At 43.0% G+C, this 22,308-nt stretch overlaps 1 protein-coding gene across 6 annotated transcripts in view; it reads left to right on the top strand.

The window, feature by feature from the left end:
* Window positions 1-22,308, top strand: part of STON1 (stonin 1) — a 44,443-nt gene continuing 22,135 nt past the window's right edge. Inside the window, exons 1-4 of one of the 6 annotated variants that reach the window (XM_017730106.1) lie at window positions 1-13; window positions 10,661-12,639; window positions 19,300-19,502; window positions 19,878-22,308. The exon at window positions 19,878-22,308 is cut by the window's right edge and continues 1,829 nt beyond it. In XM_017730106.1, coding sequence (XP_017585595.1) covers window positions 10,710-12,639; window positions 19,300-19,502; window positions 19,878-19,952 — 2,208 coding nt within the window. In that variant the 5' untranslated portion in view covers window positions 1-13; window positions 10,661-10,709 and the 3' untranslated portion in view covers window positions 19,953-22,308. Of the gene's footprint in view, window positions 36-399; window positions 710-9,858; window positions 9,963-10,660; window positions 12,640-19,299; window positions 19,503-19,877 lie in introns of those variants that run through there. The other 5 variants (XM_008630369.2, XM_017730108.1, XM_017730107.1 and 2 more) reach the window with 5 other exon arrangements.

The raw sequence follows: 22,308 nt of genomic DNA, 5'->3' as shown, positions 1-22,308 counted from the left end.
GGGCAAGGAGCGGGTAAGGAACGGGTAAGGAGCGGGACCGGGGCGGCTTTGCCCCGGGGGAGCCGCGCCAGAGGAGCGGGGCACGGGGGGAGTCCGTCCCAAGTGGAATTTTCCGGGTAGTTGAGGCGCAGCCACGAAGTTCTGGCTTGAAACGGGATGGGGCTCTTTTGTTTTTGTTTACGAACGTGATACAGTTAACATAAATTCTTGGCTCCTTTTTCTTTTTTTAATTTCCTTTTTTCCCCCCCCCTTTTTTTTTTTTTTAAATTTGCTGCTCCAAATGCAATGTTGTTCCCTCTCTTCCCTTTGCCCAGGGGTACCCGGGGCTTTGAATCACGGCGGAAATCGGGAGGCTTTGGGTGCCGGGCATCCTACGGGATCACATTCCCATGACTTTTGCCTTGTTAGGGAGGAGACTGGGGCAAGCGAGGAGTGTTTTCATTTAATACTCGAAGTGAATTGAATTCCTGGAGCCTTTCTCACGTTTTCTAGTGGTTCGGCTGATGATGTTAAAGTATGCACGTAGGGTCACGGTGTTCGAAACCGCTGCTGCAGAAATCTCTCCCATGAATCCAGCCGGGGCGCAGGGCTTTGGAAAAACAGGCGGAGCGGATGCGGGAGGATGTGCTGCACAGGGCTGGGATGATTAGACGGCGCTGACCATATGCACCCCTAGTGCAGACGCCGGGGATGGAGTTTCAAGGATAGCGTAAGTGAGAAAAAAAAAAGTAGAAAGAATTCACTTTCTGGCTTTGGGTAAGCGCTCACTGAAGGGGGGCTTTGCAGTGAGGTTTTTTTAAAGGTGTAGCTGCTCAGATACTTGCGGCAAATGAGTGTGCTGAGCAAACTGCTGACTAAGCTGTTCTATGGACCCGAGTGAAAGTTACACAACTCTATGCTTCCCCAGTGTTTTTTCTGTGAGGTGGAGAAACCCTGAGTGATTTCTCTGCAAACAGGACTTAGCTTTTTTTGGGAGAGTGGTAATGACTGACTGGAGAGGAGGGAGCAGAAGTTTTGGAGCCTGAGGCTTTTAGACATGAACTGTTCATTTTGGTGTTAACTCACTGAGACTCTTGTAGCTGTGAAAGAAGAAAAAGCAGTAGCTGAAGACAACACTTTATGTTGCCTGATTTTGTGCACTGGGAGGAAATGCTGTGAGGAAAGATTAGCTAGCTGCCTTCTCGCCTCTGTGTGTGAGTGGAGGAGAACTTAGCACTGCGCTCTGTAACCAGTTGTGGCTGAGCTTAGGAGGAATTTGTACAACAGGGACTGTGGCCAGAGATTGTATTTACCTGATGCTGGAGTTGTAAATCACACCTCTGGGAAAACCTGCCCCAAGGCAGGCACGAGGTCCTTACTTCATGCTCGGTTTTGATTGTTTTCCTTCTCCCTCGTGAATATGTAGTAAGTGTTCTTTTCCATCACTTTAAAAGTTGTTGGGGTTTGTAAGCTTAATGGCCCAGCTTGTTGATCTCTGAATAGAAAATTAATGTCGGTTTGTAAATTAATCTGTGTGTGGGCATTAACTCCAACAATGAAATGCAGCCAGCTACACAGAGATGCACTATCCTGGGCAGTGTTTGACTTCGTGTTTGGGTAAACAAGGTCCCTCTAGTCCACCACTCCTTTTCTTTTGTTTTTGATTGGTATAAATATAAGCTGACGTATTCTGCTTCAGAAAACCACGCTGCCCACGTGTCTGTCATAAAAGGCTTTTGGAGAGGAACCCAAAAGAGGCTTTTTTTGGTGTCTGTGTTATGAATTACGCTTTCTGACATGACTGTCATCAGTTGCTATTAAAAATACTTCTATCCAGATAAACAAGGATTCAAGTGGCACACCTTCTCCTTAGTGCTAGTATTCCTGTAAGGCTTTAAGGCAGGGAGAAGAGGAGTATCCCACAGCTGAGGTGAGAGCTGTTCTGTCAGAAATTGTTACTGACAGCTGTCAGACAGTACTTTTCATGTTTAGAAGAGCTCTGCAAATCTTATGTCATGGGTTAGACTCCAGGAAGGTATTGCCACGTGTTTCTTGGGTACTAAAACATGAGGCAGTTTTAAAGGCAGATACAAAATCTGACTCAGAACCTAAAACTAAATAAACTAAACCAGAAAAATAAATAAAAAAAACTAAATTAAAAAAGGGGGGACTATTATGTTGTTCAGTGAATTTGCTAAATACAGTATTTCTGTTAGCATCCCTACCTTTTATTACTCACTCTGAGATTAGTGGCAAAGGTTTTGAAGTGTTCTTCTGTGCTGTGTATTCTTTGTTATTCTTTGTGGCATTTCATTCCTCCCTTCCCTTGGACACTGCAAACACTAGCAGAGGACCAGGCTTAAAGTTCTTTCTGACCACAGCCAGCTTAATATTTTGATATGTGATCTGTGTGCCAAAGCACTCAGGCTTTTTTTTTTAATCCAGAGTTTTCCTGATTTTTAAACCAAAAAAAAAAAAAAAAAAAAAGGCTGTTGCTATTACAGAAGTGGGACAGCCATCCATAACTCCATTTCTTCTGCTTCTCAGCCCATTATAAACCTCTGGATCTGCCCGGGGGAGAAGAGAGGGAGAGGTTTGGGACGCTAAAGTGCTTGCCAGAGCCCTGTGCAGAGCTGCCGTGACCAGAGCACTTCTGTGGGATGTGCGTGTGTTCCTAATAATAACATGTTTCCTAAACACAGTTAAAAATTGCTTCAGTAGATGCAGTAACATTCCATTAACTTAGTGACCTGCAGAAGTACTGCAAATAAAAATAGATTTATTTTCCTGTCTCTTCTAGGCCAGAGCATTTTTTTTTAATGAAAAAAACCCAACAAACTTTCTGTACAGTACAATGTCAGCTGGTGTCAGTAAACAGTTTACATGAATCCCCACTGTCCAAAATCTGCCTGTGGAGTGCGAGTTCTGCCATCACTGTGGTGATGCTGAAGAGGGATGAGATTCAGAGGATGAAGCAGGACTAGCCCAGCGAATGGCCCCTGTGGGGAGGGGTGTTGTACACACGATGGGAGCACACGTGTGCACAGTGAAGTGAACTAATAATGATTTACCTATCTTGTCTATGCAGGCAGTGGGAAGAAATTAAGTGCAACAGCACAGATCAAAAACCAATCTCCAGCTAAAAAATATTTAAGAGTCACAGGTTTGCAGTGAGCACTTTCTAAGGTTAAAAAAACAAAGAAGTTTTTGCAATATACAGCTACATGTAACTGATTTGCTTTGAGAAGATGCAATCATGTCTTGCATCAGACCTTGTAGTCACATCTTGCACACAAGTGGTGTATCTTAGAAGGCACTGTGATATCCAAAAAGGAAGAGAATAAAAACACTGAGTAGTTAATATTGATTTCATCAGGCTTTTTGTTATTTCTTCCAGGAAAAATGAGCTTTCTTCTGTAAAAGATGTTCACTAAAACATAGAGAACCATTTTGCTCAAGATTTAATCCAGTTCTAATTTGAGCTGGTAAAAGTGTTCCTACTGTCTTTGATAGCAGACTGTGTCTTCCTGAGGATTTTCCTGACCATCCCATTTGCCAGCTAATGGGGCAGGAGCAGAGGTCCACCCTGTCCTGCCTTCTCCGTTCCCAGCTTGCAGACCAAAGGTGCAGAGAACAATGTGCCCCTGGACAGTGTGTTAGTGAGACCTGGGACAGTCTGTCACCTTCTGAGATGGGGAATCTGCCCAGTAAACAGGAAAACACTGGACATGCGGGATGGAGCTCTGCTGGGTGTCATCTGCAGGAACTGACTGAGAAGGTAGAACTGATGTATCCAAGAAAGATGCTCAGGCTTGTGTTGAGTACTGCTGTTTGCTATTCTGACAGATATGCCAGAGATAAATGTGTTTTTTATCACTTTGGTTACATTAAAAGGAAAAACAAACAGGGTCTAAGTGTACCCAAATATGGCTCTTCCTTATGTACCAGAATTATGCAGAGTTCGTGGTGTGGTGTAAGATGTTATTGCATCTTCCTGAAACAAAATAGTTACATGTAGCTGTGGATTGGGAAAACTGGTTTTTATGTTAGAAAGAGCTTGTTGCAAGCCTGTGATCCTTGGATGTTTCGTAGCTGGAGGCTGATTTTTGCCTGACTTCTTTCTCCATGCTGTTACATTTGCTGGTTCATGTGTTCTGTAATGTCTGTGTATGGGCTGAGTCACAGCAGGTAGTGCAGGACCTGCTGCAAGTAACCTCATAGTTCCCCTCAGGTGAGAGAGGTGGCCTGTGGGGTAAGAGGACCTCTGCTGCTTTTTGCAGCTTCAGGTCTCCATTCCAGTGTCTTTCCCAATGACACTTAAATGGGATATCTATTTTATTTATTTATTTTTAAATTTTTTAATTATTATTTTTAGTTTATTCTATTTAGTTTATGTTATCCCATTCTGAAAGTTATGTTCCTGATAACAAGCTCTGGAAAAAATCCCTTAGAGGAATGGCAGTGTAGATCCCAGGTGGCTGTTTGGCTGTGATTTGAAAAAATCTCTCAGTTCCTGTAGGAAATACCTTTGGTTTGTCTCCATAAAGTCATACAGACACTTCCACTAAAATGTCTCTAGGCTTTTCTGCCTTGATTTTCATTCCCCACTAAGAAAATAGTGAAGGACAAGGCTGATGTGACTCACCCGTGGTGATGTGAGTGCTGGAGTGGGGTGAGGGAGGGTGTGGGAATCACAGCTCACTGTGTATGGGAAGAGTGGTTGAAGCTGATGGTGTTACACACAAGACCAGTCATGCATGATGTTTTGTTGTCTTTTTGAGGCAGCTTTGGAATGACTTCACATCTGAGTGTTAGGGAATGTCTCCCAGAATGGATCTGGACACGAAAAGATTTTTACAGTGCATATTCGAGTGATTATTCGTGGCAAAGATGGGAGTTGTTTGGAGTAGCTGTGCTAAATTTTCACATAAACTGGAAGGCCTCCATCCTCCAACCTCCTCCCGTTGTCAGCAAGAGGAGCTACTTCTTTGGGGAAGACCCATTTCAGCTGCAGCTGAGCAGGCTTGAATGGTTACCAGAGACGTGAATCTGGCTGCCTTTCTTTCATTTTCCATTTGGGAGCTTCCCATAGGTTTTTCCTCCTGTGTGAATCTCGTATCTGCTCACAGCCTGTAAAGCATGAGGCGTGACTCTGAGAGGCAGAGGAGCTGGAATTTCCTCAGGCCTCCATCGTGCTGTGCCTGTAGGAGCCCTGCTGGGCTGTGCTCTGGATGCTCCCCTGGTGTGCAGGGACCAGCAGTGCTGTCACCATCAGTCCCTGACCTTGTGGTGGGGAGTCCCCCTCACCCCAAACCCTGTGACATCATCCTCACTAGGGGAGAGCATTTCAGCCTCTGCCCAACCCTTTTCCCTATCGAGGAAAGTAAGTGTTGTCTCTGCTTGGGAACTGTGATGTGTTGTGTTGATGCCCTTAAAAATGTCAATTTTCTCGATTTTTGCAAGTACCAACCACCTTATTTGTAACCCCCCTGTGACCGAGGCAGGAACAAGCAACAAGTGTGTGCAAGAGCTGGGCCTGCCTTTGCTCTGGGGACGTGCACACTGTCAAAAGCTGAAAGCTTTAATTCCTCCAACTCTCAGGGCTGAGAGTAAGGAATTCCAAATTAAACAGATTAGCTGCAAGCTCTGAACTTCTCCCAGCTGTGCCTATGCCCCAGAGAGCGAGCAGTGTAAATAAAAGGTCACATTGCACTTTGAAGTTGGCGTATTTTTGACTATTACACCAGTTCCTTATTTTATAAAATGAGTAATGCAGTCGGAGGCTTAATCCATATCCCAAATACAAGAAAATGCCAAGAAATTAGTATTTCTCATCAGCTGTGGCTTTTGCTTATGTTTATTTCAGAAGTATAGACTGGATAAATTATTTTATGTGTATCTAGGATAGAAAAAGCAGAGTTAAATAGAAGTGCAGCCACATGTAGTAGCAAAGTAAAATTTGAGGTGAATCATCATAAATCAAGGAGTATTTTATGTAGAAGTTGTGCTTCATGTTTTTTTGTAGTTAAGTAATAACCAAAACAGTGACACAAAGAATAGGGCTGTAAAACTCAGAGATAAATCTGCCATGTTTTACTTGGATATCACAAGGGCTTAGGAACATTTCGGGCATTTTATATACCATATGTGCTTTATTGCTTAAACTTAGAGAATTTGTACTTCCCTACTACACTCTGTGGCAAAATGCTTGAAGAATTGTCTGGGTGTTTGTACCAGGAACAGTAACAACTCAGATGATGTGGTTATGGGACAGCTTCACCACAGCGTGCACAGGATGCAGAGCTTTGCATTAAATTTCTATGTGGCCTGTATGCAACAGACAGCCTTGCTCCTGGAAATAAAATTGATGTGTAGCAGTGTATGGGGTCCATAGTTTTTCTGGAAGGGTGGAAATAAAATGACCAGGCACTGTCCACAAACAGAGCAGCTCATGTGAAGAGCTCAGCTTATTTGGAAGGGATTATTTAACTCTTTTGTCACACTGTGTGTAGATAAATCTGGGGTTTTTTTTGAGCTTGGAGCAAGTAATGAGGCTGGTGTTTACTCAATAAAACCCCACTGAACAAGTGGCACACATAAGGTACGTGCTTGGGTGTTAAAAAGAGAGTTTGTTCAGAGGATGTGCAGCTCAACAGTTCTGAAGCCACGATGGCCTCTGGAGCTAGAGAGGCAATAAGGAATGTATTTATAGAATTATGCTTTTCTGTGTGTTGGGAGTGTGAGCACTGTCTATTAAACACTGCATTTACTTGCTTTATGCTTTGCAGAAGGGAGGTGTTTCCTGATATTCCTCATTAGCTGACCCTGTGCTCCTCCAATATTTTAAAAGAGGACCTTTGTGTTTGAACAGAAGGGGATGTGCTTGAGGGTTTTAACTGGTGCCAAATTTTAGGGGAGACCCCTGAGAGTGAGATGTGCAAGGGGTTCAGTCGTGCCCTGTGCAGCTTCAGTGCTGCTGCTGTGAAGGAGGTGACAGAAGGCTGTGCTGTCAGCATGGTGGGGACATTGCTGAGGACATGTCAGCACCCTCAGCTTGCTGAGGACCCAGGTGCATCTGGATTAAAAGTACCAATGCCAATACCTTGAGTTACACCTTAGAGTGAGTAGGGAGTTATTATTAGTGTTCAGTGTAGGAAGAGGTAACAATATCCCCCAGCAAGGCACGAAAGTTGAGCTGTATTTTTGCTGCAGATTTCTGATGCAACAGAGGAACCAGTGATAGCTACAGCCTATGAAATCTCTTAATAATAGAATAGCATTTCTCTTTCTTCCATCTTCAAGGTATTAAAATGAAGAAATTAAGCTGCAACTACTGTTCATTAAATGCTGAGGGACTGTGTTAATCTGATAGATGGGAAGATTGTTTTCAGGCAGAAGAGGATGAATTGAAATGAGTTGCAACTTTTGGGTTCACTGGGATTAATGCATCTAGGATCAACTGTTATTTCAGCCAGCTTTATTTACTGGCAGTTTCAATATCCTAAAAATGGTATTTCCTGCCTCATATCTGAACAAGATACCACACGTGCTTGTAATTTAAATGTTACAGGCCACATAACATGTGTGTGATCAATGGTATCTTGTATCATTTTCCTTTTACCCAAAGCATTTGGGTTACATTCATGTGGGTCCCGTGGGGGACCTTTGCCTTTTGGAGAAAAACCACATCCATCTTGAAGCCTGAATTTATTTCAATTTCGAGGAAAAATGTCCCAGTTCTTAAGAAGGAATTTGGAGCACGGTTTAGGACAAAATAGAACTTGAAAACATTACTTTATTGCATTGTACAGATGTAAAAGAATCAGAGAACAAGTGAGGTAAAGCAGCATTAGACTGATCTTATTATTTTTTTTCAATGCTAGATGAGTGGTGCTATCCTGAACACACAAGAGGGTGTGTTTCCCTTTATTAGCATGACTTTATAAAAGCAGCTTGTAAAAATCTGTTTGGGCTTATTTTTTTCTCCAATCCTAGTGGTCTGTTTTGGGGATCAGTGGGTAACAGTAGGGAGACCACTATCTATTTCAACACTTCTTGCATGTGTTTTTGTTATCATCAGCATCTTTTTTTTCTTTTAAAAAACTCCCACGTAACTGCAACAGTGACAAGAGGAGAAAGCTGCAGCCTCTGACAGGTACACTGAGGGTATTGTGACTGCAGAGGAGGGCTCCATCTGGGAAAGCAGTTTCCTTCATTGACACTTACTGACTGAAGTTAAATGTTTGGCAGGTGGAGTTCAAACACCTTTTTGTTTTGTCACAGGCAAAAACCTGCCAAATAACCTGCAGCGTGGCATTTAAAAAAGTGAATAGTAACAGACGTTAGGGGGAAAAAACCCCCAGACATCTGGGAATAATAAAGGATGCTGAAAACCTCCCTTTCTAACAAGAAAGGGAAACAGCCTGCAAATGTGTTCTTTATTGTAAACACCCGATTTTATGATTTCTTTTCCACTGGTGTATCTCAGTGTTGTGTGATTTGCCCCTTGAGCATGGCTGTGGCTGCACTGGAGGGTTGTGGCATCATCCCCAGAGCCCCTCCACAGAGAAAGGCTTCTCTCCCATCCACGTCATGTTTTTTTCTCTCTCTGGCTGTCCCTTATCTCTTGTAAATGCCAGAGGAGTTTTTAATGGCAGCCTTTGAGGCTGTTTCCTTATGTTCTCTTGTCTACCAGGCTGCCTCAGTGTCCTGGCTGTTCCACGAAAAGGCCACGTCCCGAGTTAGCATCCCATTAGCTGCTCTTAACAAGTGAGGCTTTGAAAAAAGGGCTGAAAACTTCAAAACTTCATCTCTAGAAATAATTAATGCTGAAAGAGCCATGGTGGCAACCAGAGGGAGAGGAGGAGAAGGGTGTGATATGGGAGGAAAACATGATGACCAAGTCAGAGAGCAAATAGCTGTGATTTTTCTTTCCATTGCTGCACTTTATTATGATTAAGTGATTGTGTGGGTGAAGGATACACTGGTAGTTGTGTGTGTCTGAGCTATGACAGTAATTTGTTCTTGTTTGCTCCTTTTCTCTCTCTCTTTCTCTAAGTGGTGCTTATAAAATAACTAGCATAGTGCAAATATTTTCTGAACAAAAAGGTCGAGAGTTCAAAAACTAATGAAGGACCAGAGTCCTCCTCCGTTGCCAGCTCTCAATTGCTCAGCCTCAGAGTAAGCAGGCTGTGCCACGGTTTATGGCACTTTCTTACCAGCTACAAACTGCCCCAGAAATAATGGAGAAATGGTAAAAATAAAGACTTGTAGCACAAGATTTCACTTGGCTGAACTGTGGCATGTCTAGAAGTGAACTGTTCTCTGAATGTTACAGATAAAGAATGGCTTTTATGGTTATGTGATTCTGTAGCAATTAAACAGCCTGACTGTGGCTGTCTGTGCACGAAGGGCAAGAGCTCTAAGTCAGCATTAGCTGATCTTAATTAATGGAGTAATGTACATGCAGGTGGTTTTTGTCTATATGAACTCTGCCTTTCTTGTGCTTTCAGGCAAATGTGAATGTGTTCTGACAGAACAAGAGTAACTTTCTATCAAATGAGCGATGTTTATATGTACCCCCTGGTGTTTCATTGTACTCAATTCCTCCTCAGGCATTGGCAATTTTTTTGCTTGCTCCCTCATCAGGCAGGAGCAGTGGGGAGGAAGAACTTTGGGGACAACACGCCCTGCATAAGGATGCAATGAGTGTTTAATTTCAGTGCACAATTCAGAACCATGAAGGCAAGATTAATGATTTACTGCTTGCAGTCCTGCTCTGAGGACATCCAGCTGAGCCCTTTACCAAAGACACTTTGTTTGATGAAGTGTAGTTTATTAATTGGTTTAAAGACCTGTCCTTTTTCCAGGCCACCAGCCAGTTCAGTGCTTGGCAGATGTGAGTGTTGTTACTTGGCCTTGACTTGTGTTTCGTCAGCATTTTGTCTGCAGTGGAGGCTTGCAGTCTGCTCTCTAGCAGGAAGGTACTGCTCATCCTTAGGGTTAATTTCTTGTTTATAACTTTAATGCCTTCCCAGCGCTTCCTTGTAACATGTCCAGTCTCCAAGAGCGTAAGCCTGTGTTGAAAGAACTGATGTGAAGAGATTCCTGCACAGGTCTGGCAGGCATCCAGGTTTTTGCCCTGATGGCAGCAGCATGTGTACCTTTGCCGTCAGCACTGAGTTGCTACAGCTTGTCATCAAAAAAATAATCCCCTCTCCCCCTCCTGATTCTATTTTTGGAAACAGCTACACCATTCTTAGTAAAATGCTGTTTTGTTTGGTGGGGGAAGGAGGGGAAACCTCACCAGGAGCAGATGCCCAGTATGGAAAATCTCTGTCCATATTCCAAATGATGCATAAGCTATATAGTATTATGTTGTATAGTTTGAAGCTCAAAGTATTATTCAAGCAGTGCTGTACTGCTGTGGGGCATTCTGCTTTCTCTGATTGAGAGGGTCTGTACATCAGATGCTCTGAACAGCTCATAGAACTTAGAACTCCCTTCAATCCCCAACCTGTGAGAGCTGTGGGGATTCATGGGCAGTTTGTTTATCTGTTTCTACACAGCTGTCTCAGATTATACGTGTAAAACAAAATACACTGGATTTGTGAACTGCTTGCAGATTTGAGCTTTGTGTGATTTGAGTTTGATTTGAATCATGTTTGTTGTTTCTTCATAGATGGCTTGCAGGTGATCCGTGTGCAAGTGCCTCAAGATTCTCCCACAAGATGTGTTCCCCAAATCCAGCAAACTGGGTCACCTTTGATGATGAGCCACTCTTCCAGTCACCTCAGAAGTTGGTTGATAATCAGAGTAGTTGCAAAGCAAATGGTCTTAAGCTCAACTTGTCCAATGTTCATGAGTCTTCAAGCAGGTCATCCTCTACAGGCAGCACTCCACTCTCATCTCCTGTAGTTGATTTCTACCTAAGTCCTGGTCCCCCCAGCAACTCTCCACTTACTACACCTACCAGAGACTACCCGGGAAACCTGTGCTTTCCAAAGTCTGGGGTTCACATGCTTTATCCCATCCCTGAATGGCCAACAAATGTTAACCCTCCTCCATCCCCCGGGATTTGCTCATCCCTAGCCTCACAGAAACCAAGCAACCTTCCTTTGAACCCCTCACCTAATGACCATCCAGTTAAGGCTTTGGTCTCCAAATCAGCAGATGAAGGAAGCCCTAACCCACCAGGAAGCTCTGAGGAGCTGTCTCCAGGACACTTCCCGTACTTCCACAGTGACTGTGCTTTTTCCAGTCCTTTTTGGAAGGAAGGGTGCTCCCTTAGCACGTTGCCAGCTAATGTTAGCATGCACAGGAAGGACAAAGGGCTCGACAGGAGCGGGTGTCATCCTAGAGACAAAGAAACTTGTCATGATCAGAAGAGCCTTAACCAGGGCTCCTTCAGTTACATCTGTGAGAGGCTTGAACATCTGCAAGCTGACAACTGTGAGGCTGTGGAAAACCCACCCATCTCCAGCACCCACGCGTGGCACAAGCTCTCCCCCACCATCCCACGCAGCCTTTTCAGGAGCCGGAAATCAGATGGGTGGCCGTTCATGCTGAGGATTCCTGAAAAGAAGAACATGATGTCATCTCGGCAGTGGGGCCCTATTTACCTGAGTGTCCTGGCTGGAGGGGTGTTGCAGATGTATTATGAAAAGGGCCTCGAGAAACCTTTCAAGGAATTCCAGCTGCAGCCGCAGTGCAAGCTGTCCGAACCCAAACTGGAGAGCTACAATGTCTCAGGAAAAATCCACACTGTGAAGATCGAGTGCGTGTCTTACACGGAGAAGAGGAGGTACCATCCCAAAGTAGAGGTGATCCATGAGCCGGAGGTGGAGCAGATGTTAAAGCTGGGCACCACAGATTATAACGACTTCACCGATTTCCTCGTGACGGTCGAGGAGGAGCTCATGAAACTTCCTACTGTTTCCAGACAAAAGAGGAATTATGAAGAGCAGGAAATGACTCTGGAGATAGTGGATAACTTTTGGGGGAAAGTCACTAAGGCAGAAGGAAAACTCGTAGAAAGTGCAGTCATCACACACATTTACTGCCTGTGTTTTGTGAACGGTGGTGCTGAGTGTTTTCTAACCCTGAACGACCTGGAGCTCCAGAAGAGGGACGAGCGTTACTTTGAGAAGGAGCAGGAGAGGAAGTGGATCGATATTCTCGACTGCCATTTCCATAACTGTGTGAAAAAGCAGGAGTTTGAGCAATCACGGATTATTAAGTTTACACCCCTGGATGCCTGCAGGCTGGAACTGATGCGTTTCAGGACACGCTACAGCGGGCAAGACCTTCCCTTTTCTGTGAAGGCTGCAGTGGTGGTTCAGGGGGCTTACATTGAACTTCAGGCTTTCATAAACATGTCTTCAACTGCTCAGATCCTGACACGTTCACCCTCTGCAAAATACTGTGAAAATGTTATGATACGCTTTCCTGTTCCCACACAGTGGATCAAAGCACTTTGGACCATGAACCTCCAAAGGCAAAAGTCCCTAAAAGCAAAAATGAATAGGAGAGCATGCCTTGGGGCTTTGCATGAGGTTGAATCTGATCCCGTAATCCAAGTCTCGGTTGGAACAGCAAAATACGAGAGTGCCTACAGGGCCGTGGTGTGGAAGATTGACAGGCTTCCAGATAAAAATTCAAGTAAATAATCTGTGCTATAAAGTGATGGGCTTGGGTGTGTGTCTCCACTGGGTTTATGCTTGTGTACCTCCATCAGCTGTCGTGGTTTGGGATTTATCTGTGGGATGTTGTTGGTAGAAGCTGGAGTAATCTTTTAGGAAAAGAGATTGCAGACTTACAGATTTTTTTTAAAACGATGTTTTCCTAATTTATTTGATGGAGGCAGATGTACTGTCAGTCATTTCAAGTGTGCAGTATCATGGAAGTGGAGCTGATCATTCTGAGTAAACCTCAAGTCTGTAGTAGTAAGGCTGATGGGGGAAGGGTTTATGCTTCCTGTGTACCAGCTGGGCAATGGGTGGGATGGGAAGCAGAAGTTGGTTGGTAAAATGGTATCACAACATCACACAGCTAATAGGAAAGGTGGTGTTGTCACTGCTGTGTCTTGGCTTTCTAGCATCACTTAAGAAATGGTAGGTATGATACAGAACTAGAAGGTGCTGTGGTTAAATTTGCTGTAGGAAGGCAACTGTGCTTTTGCAAAGGCTGATTGCTATTACCTCTTTCATGGGTTTGTGCATTGAGATTGTACATTCATGGCAAAAACTGCACTGACAAACAATGCCTCCCACTTTATTCCCATTTCTTTCTGGTGGTGGTACCTCACTGAAAACTTGTATTGCAGCAAAAGCAGCTATGTTTTTAATTGAACACATGGAAGTAGTTAATTTACCTTAATTTAAAGGAGAAAATTTTACTTTTTGAAAAAGAAAAATATAAATATTTGGGTTTAAATTTCCAGTTTTTAGTCATTTTACCAGTACCTTTCTAAAGACATGGTACTTTCCTAAAGGCATAAAAATTCTTGAGGAATACAGTATCCTGCTTCGAGTTTTGTAGAGTGAAGGCATTTGATCCTTTGTTTGATCCTTTGCATTACGTGTACCTGAGGCTTTGGGGATCTGTGTAAGACAAGGGCACCTGTCTTTTTTTGTATTTCATGTAAAATATCTGTAAAATCTGTACTTTTAAAAAGGGAGTAAGTGTGTGTTACTAACATATGGATTGTCTGAGTCTTATATTATCCTGTCTGGGCTAGCTGCCTCTTTAAAATATCCAGAAAAGATTTTATCTTCCTAAGTCCTGGTTTCAGGTATTCTACTACTAAGCCAGGACTAATGGTGGGGGAAGGATGATGACAGAGAGAGGGAAGATAAGGGCATGGGCTGCGGAGACTGGAAAATGGACAGGGAGGGCAGAGGAGTTGATGGAGAGATAGATGTAGGAGAACTAGAAGGCAGAAGGAGATTCTTCGGGTCTTCAAAATTCCTGTCCTGTGCTCCAGGTTTCAGAGATTTGCACCATGTTGCTGTGATCCATGTGTTTTCCCAAGGCTTACAGGACTGTTTTTAGTATTCTTTGCTATTTAATGTAGGTTTGCTTCTGTAAAATCAAGTCAGCAGTTTAGGCAATTTTAAGGAAGATTATAAGCCGTCCAAATTCCCTGCAGTTCTTTCACATGAAGATTTGATGTGCAAAATTAACTTCAGATTTAATTTATTTGAAAGTAAGAATTGGGGGTTTTTTTTTGAGGCATTCCACAACTTTACATTATTTTCTACCAGTAGCTTAAACTTTTGACATTTGAATAATTTCTCTAGCTGAGATCTGCAGAATCATTTGTCTCTGTGAAATGTTCGTGCATTTGAAAAAACGTTTTGGTAGTAATACTGCCCAGTCAAATTTTAAACCTCTTTATCAAGTGCTCTGTACACAGTTATGAGTTTAAAAATAGAGCTGTCCCAAGGCATGCCAAAAGTCTGGAGACAGTCAAACTAATAGAAATATGTAAACTTTCATAATGTGTTTACCGCAGGCAGAAAAATGTGCTGAGGATTTTGCTTTCAAAAAGCCTCTGTCCAAGGCTTCTTAAAAAAAAAATAAAAAAGGAAGGGAGAAGGAAGTGTTGCCTACAGTTATATTGTGGCTCCATTTATAGACATTGAAATATGTTAATATTCACTGGATTCTACTAAAGTGTTTTCTTGGAAAAGTGCTGGCCAAATGAAGTCAGTAAGAGCTGCAAGAAACACCAGACTAATAAAAGCTGCCTGTGCCTATTCAGATATATGAATGTTGAGTTTGGAGTCTGAATTTTAGCATTATTTACAAAAAAATAAAAAAGAAAGAAAAGGGAAAAAGCAATAGGCTTTGAAGGGCTGATCCAGTGAAATTTCTGCAAATTGAGTCTATGTTTGTGAAACTGGGGCTTCGTGTAAGGAAACACAGAACATGTTATGATTTTAGCGCAGTACTGGGGCCAGACTTTGCAGTGGAGAAGCTGTGTCAGCTGCTTCCCAGGGAGTTCCCAGGGAGCAGGGGAGAGACTAGACTGCAAACTGCTGTGCTTTAATCACTTGCTGTGTAAATTTGAGCCCTGTGGTGCTTCCTGCTAGGACACCTTGAGCCGTTGTGTAAAGCAACAGTACTTCAGCTGATTATTTCTTCTTTCATTCTGCATCATGCAGCCACACTGAGGAAGCAGGGGCTAATGACACAGCAAATTGGAGCTAGGGGAGCTTATGGCTGCTGGCAGTCCTGTTACTGCCTTCAGCATCTGTGCATGGACTCTGCTGTGGGAGGTGATGTGTTTCCCAGCAACCACCAGATGCTGCTTTTCTTATTTTCTAAACTGCCTGGGTGGAAACTCAAAGCCATGACTTTTTCAGGTGGGCTCCATCCCTGCCCAGCCACCTTCTTCTGGCACTGGCACCACTGTGAACTGCTGCTTGGTGGTGGTACTGTCCCACTCTTCTATTTCCTATGCACTTCTCCCAGCAGGTTGGACAAACGTACCCATTTAGACATAGCTGCAGGAGTTATTAACTTCTAACAACCCTAATGTAAATCTGTTCTTAGTAATTGTGTATGTTTTCATGTTCAAAATAAGAGTTTTAGAACTGGACCTATTTTGGCAAAAATAGAATTATTACATAACTAAGATAACCAGTACATTATTTTGGCTTTAATTGCTTTGCTTCATGAGCGTTTCTCAGATCAAGGTTGCTTGAATGCTACTTACACAGGTGAAATAGGTCTAAACAGTGTTAATAAGTGCAAAGTTAGATTATTAATTGCTTTTGAAATGCTATATGAATGCTAAATTATATTTGGAATCTACTTTCATAATTTTACTGATCTTTTGTTTGTTCTGGCTTTTTTGTTGGTATTCTTTGAAGAAAGAGCAAGAATTTGGAATGCTTTTAGGAAACAAGAACCAGATTTTCAGATTAAAAATCAGACTAAAATCTCTCAATTCACTGAAGTCTTAACAAGTTGCATAGACACCTAAACTGCAGGGTTTCTGTCTCATAAGTCAGATAGTAAAAGCTCAGTTATGTCCCCAAATTATCTGGTTGCCTTTCAGGTTTGATTTCATCAGTCCAGGTGGTCATGTCTCCATGGTGCCTGATGGGCCACATTCTGGATAGCTGGGCTTGAAAATGTCATCTTGAAAATGTCAGGGCTCTGAATATGTCACCTTAGTACACTGTGCCTGCTCCAACCCACCTGTCTTTCTACAGCACCTCCTTTTCCCTCCTTCTGGCCAACACCTGCCTTTTTCAGTTTCTTTTGCAAAAGGATCTTCTACACACAGCCTCTCTTCTTCTAACTCCAGTGTAACACAAGGCCTGGGAAGCAGTGGTTTCATGGAGCAGAGATGACAAGAACTGCTCAGTTTTAGGTGAAAACTAAGGTGATATTCACGGTCTTCCAAAATGCTGCTCAGTCACTTTGTCATCTGACAGCCAATGGGAAGAAATTGCTCTACTCTCCCAGCACAGCCCAGCAGTGGCAGAAGAACTCCACAAGTGAAGGGGTGAGTACCTCCTTCTGACCTTGGTGTTGGTACAAGAGACAGATGGGCTGGGGGGAACCCTGTGTTTTAGGAATAGGCAAAAAGGTCCAATGGAAGCTGCTCCAGAGGACCCAAGGCAGTAGCCTTATACAAATCCCAAACTTACTGTCTCTGCCATTGCAGGTTGCAACCTAAGGAAAAGGAAGCACCCCAGAATTCACTCCATCCCAACACCAAGACCACCTCATGGGTGTGGGTCAGCTGGAATATAAACCCAGAAGTTTCTTTGAAGGCTAGATGGTCCTAGAATCACAACTATACCATGTCTGGCAGGAAAACCTTCAGCAGCGGACTAAGAGGTATGGCCCATTTATGCCTGGACTCAAGCGGACATCTATTATCCAACACTTACCATCCGACATCTGCCCAGGAAAATTCCAAGCAATGATTACTTCTGGATTCCATTTCTCAGAAGACAAAATAATTTACTAGACAATTCCCATTGCTGTTTGTTTCTTCATAGGCCTCCCCCCCAAAAAAGACCCCAGGAAGATTGTGAATTTGATCTCCAAAAGCCTTTAGATCTATGCGGGTTGCCTTCTACCACAAATGAACTACAAGCAACAAACCATTTTTCCTGAGATCCTTGATTAACCACAGCCCCAGAGGCAGAGTGTGCCGACAAAGCCATGCCATGGGGCTGCAATTCCTGCTTCCCTTCCCAGGATGCTTCACTTGTGGCTGACACTGCTCAGCCTGTGCAGCCCAACCCAGCAAACAGCACAAAGACCAGGTCAAGTGAGTGTGTTGCCAAGCTGCATCCTGGCATCACCATGGGAGATGGGAGCAGGTTCTGGGAGCCAAAAGGACCACAGTTCGGATGGGATGACATCTTGCAGTGTGGCTCTGGAAGAGGATGTTCCTTGTGGTGTCCTGTTGCTGGGATGATGGAGGATTCAAGGATGGAGAGGCCTGCATCAACAAAGGCTCATTCCACCATGTCCAGGCAGTCTGGAAGAGGGACTGTGGACCAAGAGAGTATTAGTGCAGGAGAAATGTGCTTGGACACAGCAAGAGGTGACCAGCAGCAGGTCATGGACAAGGCTCACATCACAGAGATGCAGAGATCTGCCTGTCCCTGGGTGCATGAGTGATGAAACACCATCTCCTCCTCACACTTGTTCCATTCTGCAGCTTCATTCTCAAGACGTTAGCAGGTGGCTGTAATCCTTATTTCTGACTTTGTTCCCTCCTCTATTTCCATAATAAAATCCCTTATGTTGCAGTTTTACTGGTCTCTGTGTTTTGTGTTACTGTCCTGAGACTTCAGCCACATGCTGCATGCCCCTGGCATGGCACTCCTCGCAGATTGAGGGCCTTTGTGCTCCAGTGCCTTGCAGGACCCTCTCCTGAGGTGTGCCCAGAGGTGTGTGTAATGTTACATGCAAAACCTGCAGCACAGACAGGCACCCAGCCCAAGGCTCCTAGGAGCAATGGAGATGCAGCTTTTTTATTTATTTTTGCCATACAAAATGCCTGTGAGCCTGTGGATGTGGAATATTACCATGATTTTTCCCATGGGATGGATAAAGCTCAGTTTATGTTAACTCCATCTTCAGTATTTCCTTTGTTCTGATACGAAATTGATTCCTGTCACTGGAGAAAGCCAGTGCATAAAGAATGGGACGTTTTTTCCTGAACTTTGAGATTCCATTCAGTGTAATGGATGAAAACCAAATATACTCTGCCAGGCTTGCCTTTGACAAAACACAGGCAATCCTTTCTCTGCTTTTTTTTTTTTTTTCCCCCTGCCTGCAGCCAAAACATAGTTGTCTATGCTGATGATTAAAATCCTGGAGAGAAGGAGAAATGCAGAATTGCTTCGTTTTGCCCTGAAGAATTTGGAGAGGATTCTTTTCATTATATTAAATTGTATTATCCTGATTTCACACACATGGTGAGTCTGCTGACTCCAGTTGCTTTGGGAAGCGGGCTTTCACCTTGCTGTTCCAGGAGAAGTGCCTGTCCTTATCATTGTCCCATGTAAGAAATGCTAAAGCAAGTGATCCTTGGGATCATCCCTAGGATGATTAAAGTAATTCAGAATATGCTGCACAAATCCTTCATGACTCTGCTTTATAACATCACAGTTACTTTAGCAATACTTTTTTTTTGGCAGAAATGGGGTTTGTTCTTTTCCAAGCTAGATAGGGACTCCAGGTAGCCCTTATCCTGGCAGGTGGGATGTATCTTGTTTGAGCAGCACTCTGAGCTGCACCTTTATCTCCCTGCTGTGGACATACTGTAATAAATGGTGGTACACAAGATAGCTGTAGTACTTGAAATAAGCACTGCAGTAAAATTTCTACAGCAGACAGCTCTGGAAAGGGGGTTATTGGATGCAGGGCAATATCTCTGCCTTGGCCACACTGGGACCTTCCAGCTTTTATTTTTCTGTAAGAGTAAGAAATGCATTTTTAAGGGAAAACTGAGATTCCATCAAATAGTCTGAATTTAGCAACAAAGCACTAAGTTTGTAATATTTTTCTCTCAATGAGAAGCTGAAAGGATCTGGTAAATCTTGTGTAAATTGATTTGTAAAATTGACTGTGAAAAATGTGCTGAAGCAGACAAAAAATAAATAAGGGGCTACCCTATGCCCAAGTAGCAAAAGCTTATAGATAGAATAATCTTGTATCATAACAACAGCTCTGTTTATAAAAGGTAAAGCTGTACTCTCTCGCTAGGAGATGAGCCTTACACTGTAAACAAAGAAAAGGTAATTCACTAATGGTGTGGTGGTTTTCTTTTTCTTTTCCAAGGTTTGGATCATCCACACAGCCTGTCTTACAAACTGGAACTCGGGTCAGACCAGGAGATACCATCTGACTGGTATCCATTTGCTACTGTCCAATTTGTTGTTCATGATACCTGTGCCTCAGGAACAGAAGTGAAGTCCCTGGGCATAGAGAGTGATCTGCAGCCCCAGAAACACGTGGTTCAGAAAGCTTTTTACAATTGCCAGGTATTCTCAGGGCTATGCTTTCCATGTTTTCCTCCTCTTCTCCCTCCCTGCTCCCCAATACAGTATTTGAAAGGCAAATGTGCTTTGTATTCTAAACACATCTTGCACATACTTTTGATAATGACTTGGAGCAAAAGAATCATTAAATAATAATTCCTTGTCTGATCAAAGATGAGTATGAAAAATAGGACTGTGAATGCAGCTTTGTTTTTCCTCAGTTGAGCTATTTTTGGGAGTAGTGGTTTTGAAATCTGTTTGGTCTGGAAATATTTTGATTTTGTGTCAAAGCTTTTTCCATGCCATTGCTGCTATTCACACTTTCAATGTCCAGTTATTTGCTAATTCTACCTGCTGCTTTTTGTTTTCTGCCTACAGGTTGAAATTGAAAAGAAGTGGGTTAGGCTTGATGGAGAAGACCCAGATAAGGCCGGCAACTGCCTAATGCAATGAAAGAGGACAGGAGGCACCATTATAGGATATTAGTAGGAATCAATTTACATAGGAAATTCTATTGTTAGAAGAAGCGCGGTGACCTAGTCTAGGGTAAACATGGTCATTGAATTTTTTTTTTAGTGCTTAAGGGTTTGAGTCTGCAAATCAGTACTCATTTGACTGGCCTGCATTCAAGTAAACTTCCTGTTATGGGAGTCCTGGGATGAATGAGGTCTCCTTGTCAGAGCTGCAGGATGTGAGCACTTCATTGACTGATTCTAATATATTATTTTCCTGTTGTGTAGCTTTAACTTGGGAATGATCTCATACTCCATATTGAAACCTAATGGCACTGATCAAAGGGTTCATGTCACTTGGACACATAATATTTGGTAATAAAAGCTGCCAGAGTGTGTATGTGCAGACCAGCACCTGTGTAAGGTCCAGCAGGACCAATTAAATTTTTTAGTGCTGTTTGAAAACTAAAGTCCCTCCTGTTTCAGTGCTCCTTGAAGTACGTGAACAGAACAAGTCCAAATAATATTCTCAACAAGAGCCTTAATTAATGAGTTGGAAACTGGGTGATTTCGTTGGGAAAAAGGGTCCTCTGCAATAATATTCTTTATTTTTCCATGGCTGCAACTGTTTCCTCCTCAGCACTTTATAGGTTCACTCTAAGTAATCTGTTGGGCAAAAAAACCATATGGCAGAAGTGATTGAAGTTTCTGTGCCAGCATTAGACAGTTCTTTTTCACTACTGTAGCAAGTGAGATAAGGGGTGGGTTCTCAGAATGTAAATCAGTCCAGGCCTATTTCATCTGATGGGGCTTTGAGAATTTACAGCAGAAGTTTTCCCCCACAAGCTGGAGAAAAGACTGGTTGCTGCTGTTTGCCCGGTGTCTCCTTTAGGATGCAAGTTCCAGATGTTGGTATGGAAACTGCAGGAGCTGTGGCTTTGAGTAACTTTTCAGACATGCCTGGGAAGGGAGATGTTTTTGTGCTACTGGCTCTAAAGGCATTTTCCATGGGGAAATAATGCAGGAATGGACTGTCACAGGAGACATGAAGCTGTGATGCTTCATTCAGGCAGCCTGAGCTACTAATCACTAATGTCAGTGTGTTAACTGTGTTTTCAACAAACAGTTGGCCTTTAGGGAAAGGCTCTAATACTTCCCTTCAGCCATTATCCCCCTTGTCATTTTCTGCAGGCTGTAATTCCAAGTTTGAAAAAATATGATAAATGAAAAAAAAGCTCGTGATACTTTTTTTTTTTTTTTGGCTGCAGTTTTCCTAAAATTATCCTTACTTCAAACAAAAATTACTGGAGAACAAAAATGTAGTAATGCACTGCCTCACTTTATATTTTGTAGAGCTTGTAAATGTTTATATGAACACTGTGTAGAAATACAGATAAATGTTATTCCCCAAAAGTAGAAATATGTGGGATATACACAGAGAAAATTACCAGTCTGAGGAAACAGAAGACCATAATATGAACCTAGTTCATCACAATAAACTTTTCCCCCCATCCGGAAGCTGAGAATGAAATGGGTAATAGATTCTATAGTAAGTCCTGAGGGCAGGTTTTTTATGGGTATTGCATTGCCAAAACCCCAAATAGACTATTATGGTATTTGGGCTTCTCTATATATCCCTTTTATTAGCAGATCATATTGTTATAAATCTAAGCAAGCGTTGGACTGTAGTAGTGATCCAAATATGTCTCAGCTGTTGCATCCTCCATCTGTGTTTTGACTTGAGAAGCCATTAGCACCTTCAAGTCATGTTTGGTGTGTTTTATTAATAATTTTGGTTTATATTCTGCTCAGCTGAACCAAGGGGTACAGTGTGCACCAGGGCAAAGTGTTTATACTTGGCAACATGGCAACCTCTGCAGTTTGCTGAAGGCCACGGTTGTACTACAGCTCCAATATTTATTAACCTCTTTGCTCAGTGAGGTAGAGGAAGCAAAATATGCATTGCAATTACCCGTGGTTTCCTTTGTCTGAGGCTGACTTGTTTTGATTGGCATTAATACAGCTAATTCAGTAAACCTATTAACAGTGGTTGCTCTCCAAAGCCTGTCTCGCCCAGCTGGCCGCTATCTTTCTGTTCTTAAGAAGGAGGAACCTGAATATATCCATTCCACCTCTCTTTCACCTTAGGATCTCCATTCACAGCACTCACCTCCTGGGCATTGGTACCTAGTGGTGTTACAGGTTCTGCAGAAGCAGGGGCTGCTTTTCTGCTCTCAGGTGTCTGCTGTGTCTCAGGATGTGTTTAAGGAGCCTGTGTAGTGTTGACCCTTCAAGGTACAAGCTCTTGTTTGCAGTAAGTGGCTTAAATAATGAATGACCACCTTACAAGTCACCAT

The sequence above is a fragment of the Corvus brachyrhynchos genome, unplaced genomic scaffold (assembly GCF_000691975.1).
Source record: "Corvus brachyrhynchos isolate BGI_N302 unplaced genomic scaffold, ASM69197v1 scaffold101, whole genome shotgun sequence".
NCBI classification, from domain to species: Eukaryota; Metazoa; Chordata; class Aves; order Passeriformes; family Corvidae; genus Corvus; species Corvus brachyrhynchos.
Note: the sequence above shows the minus strand (reverse complement) of the source record. Positions and strands in the feature narration are given on the sequence as shown.